Source organism: Vitis vinifera, chromosome 17, assembly GCF_030704535.1.
Source record: "Vitis vinifera cultivar Pinot Noir 40024 chromosome 17, ASM3070453v1".
In the NCBI taxonomy this organism is placed as follows: Eukaryota; Viridiplantae; Streptophyta; class Magnoliopsida; order Vitales; family Vitaceae; genus Vitis; species Vitis vinifera.
The window spans coordinates 4,133,472-4,151,152 of record NC_081821.1 but is presented as its reverse complement, the minus strand read 5'-3'; the positions used below and the strand labels follow the sequence as shown (position 1 = coordinate 4,151,152).

The 17,681-nt window shown below is 29.7% G+C and overlaps 1 protein-coding gene across 2 annotated transcripts; it reads left to right on the top strand.

The window, feature by feature from the left end:
- Positions 1–13,900: 13,900 nt before the first annotated feature.
- Positions 13,901–16,190, top strand: LOC104882341 (ethylene-responsive transcription factor ERF118). 2 transcript variants are annotated; one of them, XM_019226684.2, is made up of 3 exons: positions 13,901–14,156; positions 14,301–14,512; positions 14,682–16,190. In XM_019226684.2, exon 3 carries the CDS (start codon positions 14,875–14,877, stop codon positions 15,895–15,897), a length of 1,023 nt encoding a protein of 340 aa, XP_019082229.1. In that variant the 5' UTR covers positions 13,901–14,156; positions 14,301–14,512; positions 14,682–14,874; the 3' UTR covers positions 15,898–16,190. The 2 variants fall into 2 exon arrangements, with proteins under 2 accessions (XP_019082229.1, XP_059590195.1); XM_059734212.1 differs by having other exon boundaries at positions 13,911–14,156; positions 14,882–16,190.
- The last annotated feature ends 1,491 nt before the right edge of the window (positions 16,191–17,681 follow it).

Below are 17,681 nucleotides of genomic sequence, written 5' to 3'. Positions count from 1 at the left end.
TGATATTAGATTTTGATTTAACAGGAGGTCTTATGTTGAAGGTAATTTACATTTCTCCCATTTATTTTGTGACGACATATGATATGTATATTGAATATAAATCTTATGAATTTAAACTTTTAAGAAAATTAATAGTTCAACAAATAAACCCATATAATATATGATTTTGGAAGTTAGGTTATGAATTAGATTAGAATCCTTTTTAATGAATATGTTAAAAGTGATCTCGTTTTTAACATCGGATTCGGGTAAAGACTAAAGGTCTTGAGTGAATGATCCAACAGAACTACTTGAAAAGTAAAGAAGTCTCATTAATTTCTAGGATATTTATTATCCAAGTAGGTTTATCCCTCAAATTAATTAATAGAGGTATCAATAAAATTTTGTTCATGTATAATATATTTTTAGTAAATTTTGAAGAGGCATCATACCAAAATTTGCACCTCATTTAGTGATATTGTTACCCTATATTTAACATTTTGATATACATATATATACACACATGGCAATAAGTTATCTTAATGGGAACATTAATAAATTGATTTATAAGTCTCAAATTTAATTTAATTGGATAATTATTGTAATTTTGTAGTTTACATGAAAAATTAATATTTTTAATGGTAAGATAATATATGGTTGGTGAATAAGAAGACAAGGTTAGATAGTTAAATAGTGGATTATGGCTGATATTAGGCTGCATTAGATTATATTTTGAATTCAAGTCATGCAAGTGATTAATTTAAGTAAATATAATACAAATAATGATATTTTTCTATAATAAAAATAGTTTAATTTAGTTTGAATTAAAATTTTTAATATATTTACAATTATTCCCTTTTCTTTCTTCCTATTCCTCTTCTTCCGTATTCATTATTGTTTGGTTTTTAAATTTGATTGAAATATAGGTATAATTAAAATATAAAAAAAGTTATTTAAATGAAATATAAATAGAAAAAAAAATTAGGGATAGAATCTTTTCCTTCTATTTTGTTTTTATTTTTATTTAAAAAATATATATATAAACAAGAAAAAGAGGTGATAACGGGACTCTCATCGTTACTATATTTGGTTCCAAGAGAATTTGACAAAAATATTCAAGTTACAACTTTGCTTAAAAAACAATCAACTTAAAATTTTATTCAAGTCGGATTCAATTAACTATGAATTCTAATTCCACGTATCCAACCCAAACCATTCAATCAACTTAAAATTCTAATTCTCGTTGAATTCAAGTTGGTCCTATTAGATTCGGATTGGTGTGCTTAATCTAATTATAGGATTTAAAATTAATTTCTAAGGTTTTTTAATTCAATATATTTATAGGACATGACATAATCCAAAGTATAATAATAATAATAATAATTAAAAAATAAAAAATAAAATGAGTTTGAAGCAATATATAAATATATAAAATATATTTAAAATTAATAAATTATATATAAAAAGAATAAGAGAGGTGACAGGTAGTTATAAAACCATAGAAACAAAAGCTAAAGAAGAGAGGTAGGGCCTAGGGGAAGGGACCAAGGTTTACTGGGTGAGTGGGAATCGGAAAAAAGACCAAAGTCACTTTTTACCAGAGAAAAATCAGAGGAGAGAGGAACAAGCTAAACAAAATGTCCAAACACAACCTCATCTTACTTTATTCTTTCTCATCCTACCTAATCTCATTCATCCTAATTAAATACCCTTATTTAAAAAAATAAATAAATAATCAATAAAAATAAAAAGAATATAAAATACATGAGTTAAGACTAGATTTATGATTTTAAATTGACTTTGGCTTCAGTTGTATGATAATGGAGTCAACTAAGAATTACAATCCTCGATCCTTGTAACAATTAAAATTTGACTCATTTATATTATAATTATATGCATGACTTTGTATTATTTTTTACATTATTATAATTTACAAATTATAAGATTTTTTTTTTATTTTATTTTTTATAATTTAACAAAAATTTGAGCAAATTGATTGATACCACGCCTAATCTAATATGCTTAAAAACATATGCCATCGATGAAGTTTAAGAAATTTTTTAATAAATATGATCACTAACTTTTCTTCTTATGACTAATCTTCGGCCCTACGCATCACGATTATGAAAAATCAAATCAAAATGTTTGAAAGCTTATTTATTTCTTCGTCGATTTAAATTTTAATTAAATATTATATAAAAAATGCTCAAAATTATTTTGGAGTAATAGAACTTTTTTCATTAACGTTAAGGGTGTTAACATGTAAGCAACTATATTACACAAGAAAAAAGAGAGGAAAAAAAAATCACAAAAACAACACAGAAAGAGAAGAATCCTTCCTCTCTTCCATAGGTCACCGCCTTACCAAAGGTGTTCAAGTCCGGCAGCCGAAAACCGGCGAAGCTAGCTGCTGGTAGTCTCCGGCTCAGGAGCTACGTTGAGGTCGAAAAGCTCCTCTTTCCTACCGGTTTCATCCTTTTCAACGCCGGTAACTGCTTCTACCACCTCGGTCTCGATGGCCATCGTCCATCTCTCAGTAAGCCTCGGGGTGTCGCCGTTGCTCTTGGCGAGTGCACCCATGGCATCGCGCATCCTGCGGAGGATGGCGAAGAACTCCTCGACCTCCTCCTCGGGCGGAGAGGGGGGACCGGAGGCGGCGGCGGCGTCCTTCTCTCCTTCACCCTTGGCCTTCTTAGCGAGGACGTTAACGACGTCATTTTCCGATCTCTTCCGCTTCAGCGCCTCCATGATGAGTCGCTTTCACCGTTATAACGGAAACATCCGATACCCATTTTCTCTCTTTATAAAGGAGTCGTATATATGCGCTTGGTTGGTGAAGTTGAGGGTCTCTCTCTAGTCTCAACCGTTGGATTTGGACACCTCCATGTGCGTCACTCTTCCATCTCTCTATGATGTCATCGGATTGCTTACATAATCATGCGATGTTTCGAGGCCATTTCCACCCCCACGCGTCATCATTTTCCTAGTATTTACTGCTCGGTAAATTAGGTAAACACAGGCAAAATTTTTAAAATTATATTTTTAACCCATGAAAACTCATTTAATTTGATAAACATAAATAAGAACGAAACGAAAAAAATAATGTTATAAGTTATAACTAAACACAAATGGGAATGATTTTAAAATATAATGATAAATTTTTTTAAATATTATAAATATTAGACCTTTTTATAAAATTATTATCATACGGACTTCGTATAAAGCAAATAGTTATTCTTTCTTTATTATTATTAATACGATAATATCACACACCTTACTTTATTTTTTTACTTCTCTCACTCGCCCGGATGAAGGAGCGTAGAAGTATATTATTATTATTTTTTTTGCTAATGAAATTAAAATGACTAGAGTTTGGCGCGTGGAGTTTGGTGCGAGTTTAATAATAAAAAGCAATTAATGTAGCTTCAGTGATGATTCCAAGTTGGACCCAAAAGGACGACCTACAGGCAGAGTCAACATTTTTATTGATACTAAAGAAGGTAATAATTCACTCTCTGCTTGCCTCACGGCCCCCACCCATTTCAATCATCCTTCACCTTCCTCCTCACATTTCAGTCCCTGCCCCTACACAATTTATTCAACTGATTTTGGAATATTTTGGGATCCGTTACGCTATCCAAAGATGTCAATCAATCAAATCGTTTCACACATGAATTTTGTTCACACTTATTCCATGGGTTTCAAATTTCCATAAATAGATTTTTTTTATAATATATTTTATATGAAAAGTTTACTTTTTAGATAATAAAATTTATTTTTTAGAAAATTATTAAAAATATTTGATTATTATTTTTTGAATCTTTTTAAAAACAAATCAAATAAATTTATAAGAATATTAAATAATAAATTTTGAAATTTATAATTGTTAAATATATTTATATAAAATCTCATACTTCAAGTAAAATTAACCGTTATTTTATTAAACCTCTCTCTTATTAATTATAGATATGGAATCAGATTTTATTTTTATGGTTAAGGTTTGTTTGATAATTATAATTATAAAAAATAATTTTTAAAAGTTTTTATTTAATTTTTAAAAAATAAAAATATGTTTTTAATCCGTTTCAATTATTTCTTAAAACAATATTAAAATAAATTAAAAATAATAAAAAACAACTAAAATATATTATTTAAAAACACCCTATTGTTTTATTCTTAAATAACATAAAATAGAAAATGGTTTCTTTTATTACCAAATATATTTTCTATGTTTTTTGTATTGAAAAACAAAAAACTGTTCTAAAAACTAATTTCAAGCAAGTCCTTGGATTCATGAAAAAAAAAAACCATTTTTAAAATAAATTTTTAATATTTTTATAATAAAAGTTTGTTTAAAAATTTAAAATATTCTAATTTCATGCCTATGCTTTATTTTAAATTATTTTACATATTTATATAATTAAATTTTAAAATTTGTAATAACAGAAAAACAATTAAAAAAATCGTTATGCTTTTACTTTTTTCCCAATAATTTTAGCCGTTCGATTTTTCTTTGCTTACTTTAAAAAAAAATCAGATTAAAAAAACAAAATAAATCGAGACAACCTTTTAATTTAATAATGGTATGATGTAAGATGAGGTATAGCGAAAGGACGTAACTTGAAGAAAAAGGCTGTTCTTTAATTATGGTATTAATTTAATCTAAAGTTTAAGAGAAACTTTACATACAATCAGACCTAAAGCAAAACCATGTCATTAAAGAAGTTGTTTTTAGGTGAATATGAAACCAATTATAAAATTTGGGAAAATTTCATTCCGCCATGTGTTTCAAGTTCTATAAATTTTGTCAAACATGTATCGGCCCACTCCTCCCTTTCCCATTCCTTTCTCGTTTTAATTTTTTATTATGTCAATTTTAATTTTGATTATATTTGATAGTGATTTTAAAAAATATTTTTAATATTTATAATATTTTAAAAATATTTAAAAGGTTATAAGTTGGGAGCGTTTTTTTAAATTATTTATTTATTTAAAAAAATTGGAGGTGGTTTGAGAGAGAAAATGTGGACCTTTGATGAGGTGGTGGGGAGTGGGGTGCACCAAAAGGTGACAAAATGAAGGGCAAAGATGAAAAATGTCACCCACCAAACGCAGAAGTGGAATCTATTTTTCAGTTGGATGGGCCGGGCCCATTTGAAAAGCTTCACTTTGACCAGGCACCATCAATTTTTTCAACGAGTGGCCAGGATTTATGCTTCTCCTCTCCAAAGACTCCAATGGTGTGAGAAACGTTGCATAATAGGAAAGTGTGTTTTGCTGTCGACCTGCAAAACAACAACAAAATAAAAAAAATAAAAAAAATTAGAACCCAATTTATTTCATTTTGTATTCATTATTTTATTTTAATTATTTATTAAAAATAAAAATAGGAAAAAAATAGCAATTCTTATGAAAATAAAAATATTTTAATTTTAATTTTTCCTCTTTTCATTATGTTATGATTTATTATTATTTTTATTTCCATTCCTATGATTTCATATGATTAAAACGCAAGTCATATCAACGTGAAGAGGTGGAATTAGACAAAAGAAAGTGAACATGCGGAAAAGAATTAGATTAAAGAAATGTGAATACATGGAAAAACAAGTCTTTCTTAACTATGCTTGTTTGGCGACTTGTGATAAGAGAACTTCCAACGCTCATGGATAATTATGAAAATGTAATGATGATTAATTGGAAATTTTGATGCGAGTGGACTTGATTTAGATGCCCTTATTTCATTTCTCTAACTAATTATTAATAGTAATATTATTATTATTAAAAAATATTTCAAAATAAAATCTTATCTTTTTTTTTTTTTTAGTATCCCATCTTACACTGTTAATTATAAATGTTTTCCTACATTTTTTACGAGTCTAAGTTAATTTTTATTTTATCGATATTTTTTGTAAAATTATTTGTTTGGATATTTTCAATATTTATCATTAGATCTTATACCACCCTCCATTTGTCTATTATAATAATCTATTTTTGTTTTTTTTTTATTTTAATTTCAATAACAAAATATGACCAAAATATTTATTAAAAAAAAAAAACCACATAAGTGGAGTAGGTATTGAACACTATTCATAGTCATGACGAGCACAAAGACTATGGCAAGAAAATGGAGACTTTGGTGTCTCAAATTTGAATGATGTTTGGTTGTTAAGAAAAAGAAGAAAAGTGAAAGAAAAGGAAGAGGTGAAGTTGAATGGCATTGTTATTACGATTATTGTCAAAATAGTAGAATTTCCCATTTCTTTCCTCTCTTCATCATCGAAGTTTAATGGTTGACCAATTATCTACTTTTGTTTTTCTTATCCTTTTTTTATTTTTTAATAGGTTGGGCAGAGCTTAATCGTTAGGGGGCCCAATTAAGTGGGATCTTTTGTTTGCTTTGTGTAATGATGGGCCGATGAAGCCCAGTTATGCCTGGCAAAAGACAATAGATATAAACGGAGTGGGATGGCCCGTAGTCTCATGGATGAGAATCGGTTGGGCTAATTAACTGCAGAATGGGTTGGCTTGGGTTTACTTGGCCCGTTTGCTGACATTCATCCACTAAGAGGCCGTTCGGAAGCGGTTCTTGTTAAAACGCTTTTAGCTTTAGACTTCGATCATTAACACCTTAATTAATAGCGCTTTAAAAGAGAATGACTAGTATTTTGATGTTAAATAAGACTTTTAGGTTGACTTTTGAGATGTCCAAGAATCCCGATTGGTTATTTTATTGACCAATTTACTAAAAAAGTTATGAATAGAATCAATATTTTTCATAGTACAAAAGTTTTGACCTTTAACTTTATTGGGAAAACAAATAAAAATTTCGAGAGAAACAAACGTTATTATTTTCAAAAAGAAGAATCGTATTTTTTTAGAGAGAAAAAAAACATATTTTTCTTAAGGACTGTTCTCACACAGAGAGAAATTTTTTTTTTTTAATAGTGACAATTTATGGGTAATTTTAAAAACCCTAAAAAGTTGCTCCTCTTATTTCTCCATTTGTTGAGTTGAGTGAGCCCATTTGACCCATTTGAACATCTTAACCCAACTCCAATAATTTGGATATAAACTAAAAATAAAATAAAAATATGGTAGCACCTTAACATGTTATGTAGCAAAAAAGTAATTTTTAGAATAATTACCCACAAAGTGATTATTTAGGAATAATTTAAAAAAAAAAATTACCGAGCATCTAATTTTATTAAGAAAAAACATTTCGATAAACACTTTTTAACCCTTTTTAAAATCACACCCAAACTAACTCTTTCTTATATAAGGTTCCAATCATTAGGGTTTTCATTGATTTATACCATAGCTTTTTAAAAAATAAATAATATATCTATAAATATTCTTAATTTTGTAATATTAGATTTATTGCCTTGTATTTTTAATGAAAGAGAAAAACCATGTCACTTCAAAAACATTTCAACAAATATAACACAAAAATATCTTTTACTTTATAAAAAAAATCAACCAAAACATCATTAAATTCATTGAAAAAGAAGTAGATAACAATGACATGAAGAGTAGATAGAAGTGTTGTTTGGTGAGTTTGTGGATATGGGATGTGGGGTGTGTGGTGTGGCCCTGTGGGTGAGCTTCTGTGGTTACAGACTTACAGTTATCATGTGAAGAAACAGCCAAGAAGAGAAGAGAAAGCCTATTCTTCCATGCAGGCTTCCAAGTCCATCACAAACATTTTCCACATGGAAAATATAAAAAATGGGTAGGAGCAGCCTCTCGAAAATCAAAGTAAATTCTAAGCAAATTATATGTGAAATTTGACATGACACAAACCCATACATTCAAACAAAAACAAAGATGAAAAATCCAAATGAGAAATGAGTGGGAATATGACTCATGCATCTCAATCAATTTCCCTTAATGCTTTCCACAAAATTATAAAAGCCTATCCTCTTCTTATCCTCTCTCTTTCATTGAAGGCCTTTGAGGTCTAGACCCATTTGGAATAACTTTTTATTGTTTTCTATTTTAAGTGGAAGGTGAAGTTAAGTGAAAGCTATGATTTTTAAACATGTTATTAGCTAACCAAAAAAAAAAGAGTAATCAATGCCTTTTGGAATAAAGGTATAAGTATAATAACGAATATATTGGCAACAATCATACTCAATATCCATGAGAGGATATGAACATGTTGAAATATTCATACCATTGATGATTAGCTCGGTTCAAAGTATATAAGATCGTTCTTGATCTATATACTAATTGTTGTATATAAATTTCCTTTTGTGGAACACCATACAAGAAAATCATAATAAAAATAAATTAAATTAAAGGATACTTTATAATCAGAGAAAAAAGTTTCATAATAATCAATTCAGAGTATGTTTGATAGTGATTTTAGGAAGTATTTTTAGTATTTTTTTAATATGTTTAAAAGATAAAAAATTTTAAATGTTAAAAAGATTAAAAACAATTCATAAAATCACTATAAAACGTATTCTCATTCCTTTTTCAAGAATAGTTTTCGCTAATTGAACTTTTTATTTCTTCTTGAACTTGATTTTTGACCTATTCACATCTGATTGATTTCTTTCTTTAATGCAATTTTTATTACTTTTCATGTTGCATTCATTGCAATGATTCTCTATCTCCTCATTAGTCACTGTCAATCCTTTAAATTGTATTCAAAAAACAATAGGCAGCTTCACTTCTGTACCTTCGTGGCTGGCACTTTATATGGGTATGTTTCTATAGTTTTCACACTGCTTTAAGAATCATTGGATTAGGTCCACACATCCGTTTATAGGTGTTGAATTTCATTTTCAATCTTGTCTATTCTTTCTTTCTCAAATATCATTTCCGCTTTTTTACATTTTTATTTTTTATTTTTTGTAGTTGAGTGCTTTTAGTAATAGTTTTATTCATTTTGATCTTTCTCTTACCATATGTTCCTCATCAAATTATATATATCTGCTCACCATTTTTTTATTCATTGCTAAATCCTACAAATCCATGGCATATGCACTCTTTTGATTTTGAATTGGGTTTTGATCTTTCTTCGCTCTACTCGCAGACACAAGTAGGATAATAAAATGTTAGTGATAAAACAAAGACTATGAATAATTAAGGAAAATACCCAAAAGGGGGGGGGGGGGGGGGGGGTGAATTGGGTTTTTCAAAATCTTTTTCCACACAATAATATATACACAAAATAAATAAAGGAAAGAGATAAAGTTAGAGAATTCAAACTCAGGTTTATAGTGGTTCGGCACTTCCTTGCCTATGTCCACTCTCCTCAATCTCTTAACCGAGTGAGGGTTCCACTAATTTGAAGCTTCAATCAAACTTTCAATCTTCTTACACTTGAATTCCAGCTCCAATGGGCTCTTACACAATTTCTTTAAGATTTGAACCACTTGAAGGCTTTCACACTCAGTTTACACAAAAATGAAACTCTCAACCTAGCTTAAGGATGTCTTAAGTACAAGAGAAAGTTAGGATGATTTACAAGAGTGCACTAAGAATATGCAAGTGATGGTTTAATGCACTAAGAAAGAAATGAGAGCTTTTTGATCAAGAACAGGTAGGTAGGCTTTGAATGCAATTGTTATCTTAGTCATAAATGAAGTGGAGCTCTCAATTTATAGGTTTCTAAGCTCGGGAGTCAAAAACAGCAAAAGGCAACCTCGTCCGGTCGAGCGAGGGGTCAATCAGTTCACTAGCCGTTGGAGCATTTAATGCATGACAGGTTACCGTTGCCTCAACCGGTCCTCGACCAGACATCGACCGGTAAAGGAATCACCTCGACCGGGAAGAGAAGGCTATTGGGAGAGAGAGAAGGTTTTTAACCTTCCTCGACCGGTACTCGACCGGACGACCTCAGCCGGTCGACCGGTTCCTCACCCGATTGACCGGTTGGCCTTAGCCTCGACCGATTGAGCCTTTTTGGCCCCGAAAAACCTATTTTTTAATTCTTTTTTTTTTCTAACACTTAGGCAAGGTCTTTAGGTGAATTAATATGCCATTTTTGAATCAATTTGCCTAAGGTATGTTTGATAAAACTTGGGTTTTAAAGAAAATCAAGTTTTAAAGAATAAACCGAGTTTTCTAAGATGCATGAAAATGTATGAACATCCTAAGTGCACTCATGCTATCATCTTACATTTATTTCCTATGATCTCAAGTCTTCCAAGCGTCTCAATCTTGTATCCATTTGGTCCTTTGATGAATTTTCGAGTTTATACCTAAGATTCTTAAACATTAAACCAATTAGTTACTTAACCATGGTTTGTTATCATCAAAACTCGATTAGGAGAACCCTTGGGCTAACAGTTAGGAATTAAAAAAATAATTGATTTACTTAACCATTCTTTTTCCAAAATTTTGAAATTAATTGTAGAATATAGAAATCGATTAATTATATAACAAGTCATATTATCAATCTTAACCCATAAATTCTTAAGTAATTATAGCATTCAATCTCATGCATCTAACATGTTCCAATAGTGTTTTGTTCATCCTTTGAACCACTCCGTTCTATTGCGGGGTTCATTTGCCTGAGAAATATCAAGAAATATTATAATTCTTTTAATACATCTTAAACTTTTTATCTTGTATCCAAATCCATTATCTTATTTGAAATATTTTATCTTCCTTCTTATTAGGTTTTAAACTTCTTTTTTTCATTACTTAAATATCCTAAAGATTCTTATTTATGCTTTATTAAATGGATTTATAATTTTCTTGAATAGATATTTGATGAAACAAACAAAAAATAAAATATGCACCATCAATAGAAGGAACTAAACTAAAAGTCAAAATATCATAATGACCATAATTGCACTTAAGTTTTGTGAGATGTTAACTTGAAATCAACATTGTGTGGTTTCCCAATCACTTAAATTCACAAAAATTTATGCTAGATAACTTCACTATTTCTAACAAATTCCACCATGCTTCATTCAACTAAGAGTTCGAGACTAGTGTGTCAAAACTTCACATCATTTGAATCTAACTTTAATATTATAGAAAGTGCAACTTTATCTACAATAGTATTGTCTACCTAATTATATAAAATTTCAATATTCTCATCATTCATGATCCCCATTGCTCCTTTGACTCCTAATTTTTCATTTTTGGTTGTATAGTGACATCCCAATCCATATGACGCTCTAAGGGAAATCAAATTCTTTTTCGATTCAAGGAAGTGTCTAACTCTTATGAGAGTTTTAACCACTCTATCAAATATTTTGAATCCAATTATTCATATTTTAACAACTTCACATCATGAACCACTGCCCATTAAAATATTCTCACAACCACGTGATTCATATATGTCAAACTAGTCTCTATGAAAGCAATAACACTTCCTTTATTTACAAGTTTATATATATATATAATTTGTTGAGTTTTCTTTCTTTCAAGACATTTTTCAAATTTTTTTAATATTTTCTAATATTTTCTAATATATCCATTTTTGTAATAGTATTAACACACCGTGCCTTAATATAAGCGTAACCATGATATAAAATTATTTCTATTCGACGATCTATCAAACCTAACGACTTCTTATATTTTTTGTTTCTGATTTCAATACCAAATCATCTCTTCGTTGTTTTCCACCAAAACTTTTATTCTTTTTTATCATATTAAATATAACCTCACAAAAAAGATTAAGATTGATGACACTAACCATCGTCTTCTTAGTATGGTTAAAATTTAGAAATGTCCAATGATTTTAGTAAAATTGCTTTTGTACTTACTTGGATAAAATGTGCAAAAAAGTCAGCTTTTCACAAAAGCAACTTCTTGACATATGCAAGATGAAGTTTTATACTTAATAAAAATGTGACAATACCAAATTTACCCCTTATCCTGAGAATGATAAGTGATGACATCAAATGTGCCCTCTTGTGGCCTTATGTTCTCTTGACTCTCTTAAAAGTATAAGAATATCTCAACCAATAATCTAGGTTTAAAAAGGTATTTTTCACATTTTTTTTTTCAATTCTTCATGAAATTCACATTTTAAATTAAAATAGTTTTGAAACTAATTAAAAAAATCAAGGTGTTATAATTTTTTTATTATATCAAGATTTAAAAATTTTTGAAGTAATTTTTAGGGGCATAAAGTAAGCCTATATTTTTTATAAAAGAATTTTTATTTATATATATATATATATATATATATATATATATATATATATATATATATATATATATATATATATATATATATATATCAAAAAGGAAGCTTTAAGCTTTGTTTGGAAACTGTTTTTGAAAACTTTTCTCTAATATTTTGTAGAATAAAAGTTTGTTTAGAAATATTAAATATTTTTAATCTATTTTCTATAGTTTGAAATATGATTTAAAAATAATTTTTATATATAAGATTTTATTTTTAATCATTCTTCATATTTATATAATTATTTTTGAAACAACCCTTAAAAAATAAATAAAAATAATTAAAATATATTATCTAAAAACATCATATTTTTTGTTTCTAAAAACAAAAAATAATTTTCAGTTTTTAAGTTATCAAATGTGTTTTTTTCTAGAGAATATAAAACTATTTTCAAAAAAAATTATCAAACAAGACCTTAAATTTTCATTTGAGAATCAATTTTTTTTTGTTTTTTTTTAATTTTTTTTCTATCATACTAGGTTCATGCAATTTTTTTTAATTATAATAGTAAAATGTTTATTTTTTAATAAAAAAACATTTACTAACATTAAAAAGCATTTTTAGCCCTTCATAAAGTCGCTCTCAATCAAGCTTTTAGTATTTTTCTCTTGAAATTATGTTTGTTACACTTGCTATTTTTTCCTTTTAACTTATTGTCGGTGCAATTTCATATTTTATACCTTTTTTTTTATCAAATTAATTTGGGTTGTTCAAATAATATATACTGAATAACATCATCAATCAGGTCATGTCACATATGTATATTTAAATCTCATTATTTTATTTAGATTTTATCATACATTATAAAAAACAATAAAATCCATTACTCTAATTAATGTTTTCCTTTAATGTCTGTTTTCTTTGTGTCCCATTTATGAGATGATCCTTCTTTATTGCACTACAACAAAGTGCTTTAAATGTAAAAATGAGTCATGACAAAATAATAAAGCCAATATGAAAGAGAGTATACACACCACTAATATCAACCTATATATATATATAGATATTTTTTTTTTCCTTTTGTTGTTCATTATTAAAAATAAAATAATAAAAATTCATACTACTAATTCTATTAATTTTGGATTCTTTTCCTATCTATCATATCGTGTTTTCTTAGTTTCCATTATTAGTGATTTACAAAACAAAATTTAGCATTATGCCCACATGGATCTATTATTAAAAAATTGAATAATTATATATTAGTCAATTAAATTCGTGTCTTAAATAATGGGCTAGAATTGTTTTTATGTGAAGTAATTTGGTTTTTTTTTACCATAATTGCTTAAAGTCCATTTTATTACAGCTAGACATAACTAAGTTTATTATTTACGTAATTTTAAAAAATGATTCTAATATTTAAATATTTTTATGTTTCAACAATTGAAAACACTTCTTAAATATACTAAACCTAATTTTAATCTTATTATAAATATCATAAAATCCACCTCGAATATATTAATTTTCTAATAGTGTGAATTAAGGTGATAAAATAATGGCAATAAATCACTCAAAAGTCAATTTTATAAATTTTGTATCTTAATAAAAAAATAATTTCAATATATATATCAATATATTGCATTGTGGCCATGAGAACTAGAAGGTTCTATAAAATTTTGAAAAAGAAACAAAAAGTAAAAAGGAAAAGAAGGACAGGACTTACAAAAAAAATAAATTAGAGGACAAAAATCCCATTAGAAGATGAAGTGAAATGACAAAAGTACCCGGGTGTGGCCTACCGAGAGGACCCGGTCATAGAGTAAAAGAGACAAGACGGTGTTGGGATGGGGGAGTGGGAGGAGACTGTGAGAGAGTGAAAGCTATAAAAGTGAGGGAGAGATGGGAGTTTTGAATGGTCCAAACAGCAGGCACGCGTGTTGATATTGGGGCCTTAACCACCGGTCAGCCGCCCTGGTGGAGAGAGAGGCGAAGAGCACAGAGTCTTGAGAGTGTGTGAAAGCAGGAGAGGGGAGAGAGAAGGGAGGGAAGACCAAAAAAGGGTTTGCTAGAAAGAGGAATAAAGCTGGTATTTTCATTAGTATTTTTCTTTTGATTTTATGTATGTGCTTTTGGTAGCAAATCTGCGGGAGTTTTGTGGGGTGTGATTGATATTATTGTGCCTTTTGTTTTGTGATTTATGGAGTGGGTGTGATTTGTTTGTTTGTTTCAGTGCGTCTCTCGCTTTCCCTCTCTGCAACAGCAAGAAGTTTTCGAGGAGAGAGAGAGAGGATTTATGTCGTCTGGATTTAGGCTGTTGACTGGAGCTCCAAGGAAGCTCTGGATTTCTTCTGAGTCTCTGTTGCTCTGTATGCAAACTTGTCCTCTTCATCAGAGGAAGATTCAGCGTTCACCAGTTTCTTCCATGCGATTAAGGTCAAAAAGGTAATGGCTTTTTATCTTTGATTTTATTTTCGCTTTTTATCTGTATCTGTTTTAGTTTTTCTTTGTGTTTCTAAAATGAAATCCATGAACCCCGCTTTATATGTGCTCATTTTGTGATTCATGATATGGGTTTTGATGGGTTTTAGGGTTTTGGGTTTTTGCTATGCAGGAGTTGGTGCTTTGGGGCTCTCATCATAAAACACTTCCTCTTTTGTGTGTTGAGTTTTGGGGTTTTGGGGTTGTCTTGATTGAGAGAATCTTCCTAAGATTTGCTTCAATTTTCCTTTCATTTCTTTTGTGGGTGGTTTTGGGCTTTAGGGGTTTTTGGGGTTTTGGGATTTTTATACATTTTTTTCGCGAAAATGCCAGGGTTTAGCAGGCAATTCTTGATGGATCAAGATATGATGAATAAGAAACCGAACACAAAGAAACCTAGCATGTTAGAGGTTTCACAGCCGATGAGGAGAGTTCGAGTCACTTACTGTGATCCCGATGCCACCGATTCTTCCAGTGAAGATGAAGAATACAATGGCAAGAAGAAGCAATTGCTGAGATCCAAACGCACTGTCAAGGAGTTGTTTGTTCATGGAATTCCATATGAATCATCAGCAGAGACTTCTCCCCATATCAGTAATAATGGGGGCAAACTCAGCACCAAGTTTGACAGCAAAATTCAGAAAACCCCAAGATCATCCTCTATTTATAAAGGAGTTAGGCGCAGGAAGTGGGGAAAATATGCAGCAGAGATCAGAGACCCAATTCGAGGGGTTCGAATGTGGCTTGGTACTTATAATACTGCAGAAGAAGCTGCCAAAGCTTATCAAACGAAGAAGCTCGAGTTTGATACCATTCTTGGATCGGAGAAGCTTAAGAATAAGCATTCATCACCTTCAAGTTCAGCTGTTACATGCTCTTCAAGGCAGAAGCCATCTTCCTCAGAAGAGACCAATGGCTTATTTTCTCATCCCTCTCCATCATCTGTCCTGGAGATCTCCCGATCGGCTTCAATTGGCTCTGGCAATTCAGTTAAAGAAGATGACAATGCAATGAGAAACGACAAAGAAGAGCAACCTATTTCGTCTTTGACTGGCCCTGCCAGTTCAATTACAGAAGATAATGCCATGGAAGAAGACAAGGTTCCTGCTGCATCCCTCTTGGAAGAGCCCTTGTTTTTCCCACCATTCAATCAAGAGCTTAACTTGGGTTTTGACGACAACTCTTTATTTGGGAACAACTTTGAAGAATTTTTCGATGATCTCGACATGGAGGGTCTTCCAATGTGCGGTTTTGAAGATGGTGCAACAAATGGCCTTCCCAACTTCGACTTTGAGCTGGACAAGGAATTCGCATGGGTTGATGAAACCTTAAATATAGCCTGCCTCTAAGTTTTGCAGTTAGGATAGAATCATAGTTTTAAGTTATTCATAGTTCATTTGGAAAATAAAAGAGCTCCAAAGCCAGGCGTGGAGATCTTGAAGTTTTGCTTCTTTTGAGAGAGAGAGAGAGAAAAAGACGAAGAGTTCTTGGGTTTTTTGTCCGTGGCCTCAGAGCCGTCCAAGATTTTCAACTCTTCCAATGAGACCATAGAGTGGTTTTTTGCTTCAATCTTGAGTGAAATGTGTTTGCAAACTCCAGCCAATGATAGCAATAAAAGGCAGTAAAATTTTGTATTGGGAAACGAGAATCTGAATTATGCAAGAGAGACTAATGCTTGAGGTTTGAGACTTGTCTTTGTTCTTCATATTTTATTTTTAATGTGATGGATGGATTCTTGGTTGGGGTAGTTTGAAATGGGCATCTTCGCCCAATGTCATGTTGTAGATAGATCATATGCTTGGCCACCCCAAGACAAGAAGGGTGACAAAAGCAGGGTGATGAGTGTCCTCTTCTCATTTGCTTGGGATGTTGACATGCTCTTATCCTATTTTTACTTTTTCTTTTTATGCTTATATGCTTTCTTTATCCTGGATTTTGATTCTCATTTCATTCATGTGAGTTACGTGTGAAGTATGTTATAAGCTATGGCCATTGAAATATTCCATTACCCATGGAGGAAAAAAAAAGGTTGATGTAGATACTCTGGACTCTAAAAAGAGGATATCCAGATGTTGGATGTATGTTATGGACTACTATTTTAATATCATTGTCTTAACAAAGAAAAAGTTATTTTCAACATTTTCCATATTTTTCTATTCATCTTAGTTTCAATGTTTTGTTTGGTAATTATTTTGGAGTAATATTTTGTATGTATCTAAAAATTTTGACACCTAAGAAAAATTTCGGAATTTTCTTCATCTTATGGGAGTGAAAAAGTTCATTTTCTTTTTATCATTTAAATAAATTACATTTTTTGAGAACTTAATATAAGGTATGTTTGGTCCTTTTTGGAAAAAAAATAAAAAATTAGGTTAAATATTGATGAGTTGTCATTTTTGTTTTTGGAATTTGATAGTAATTTTTTTTTTAAAAGTAAGTGTATAAAAAAATTTCTAAACAAAAATTCAACATTTAGGCTTGTTTGTAATCGTTTTTGAAAATAATTTTGAAAAAGAGTATTTAAGAGTAATTTTTGAAAAATGTTTTATGATATTTTATAAAACAAATGTCTATTTGAAAACCTAAAATGCTTTTAACCTATTTTTAATATTTTTAAATATGTTTTAAAAATAATTTTTATATCTATTATTTTATTTTTAATCATTTTATGTATAATTTAAAATAGTTATTAAAAAACAAGTTAAAATAATAAAAAATAAGCAAAAAATATTATCTAAAAACACCTTATTTTTTATTTTTCAAAATAAAAAGTAATTTTTTATTGTCAGATGCATTTTTATTTTTATTTTTTTGTTATGAAAAACAAAAAACAAAAAATTATTCTCCTAAACAGTTGTCGAACAAATCCTTATATTTCATTTACAAGCAAAAAGACTTATTATTTCTTAGCATATGGTTATCAAACATGTTTTAGCTTTATTTTAAAAATGGAAAATAAAATTAGAACCATTAAACATATCTAACATTTATCAAAGCTTAAAATATATTTAAAAATGTTCTTCTGGAATCGTAAAAGACAGAAGCATTCTCTTTGAATTCTGTAACCCCTTTGATTTTGTCAAGTTTGCGTCAATGAAACATGTTGGCAGCCGCCCCACCCATCAGGATCATG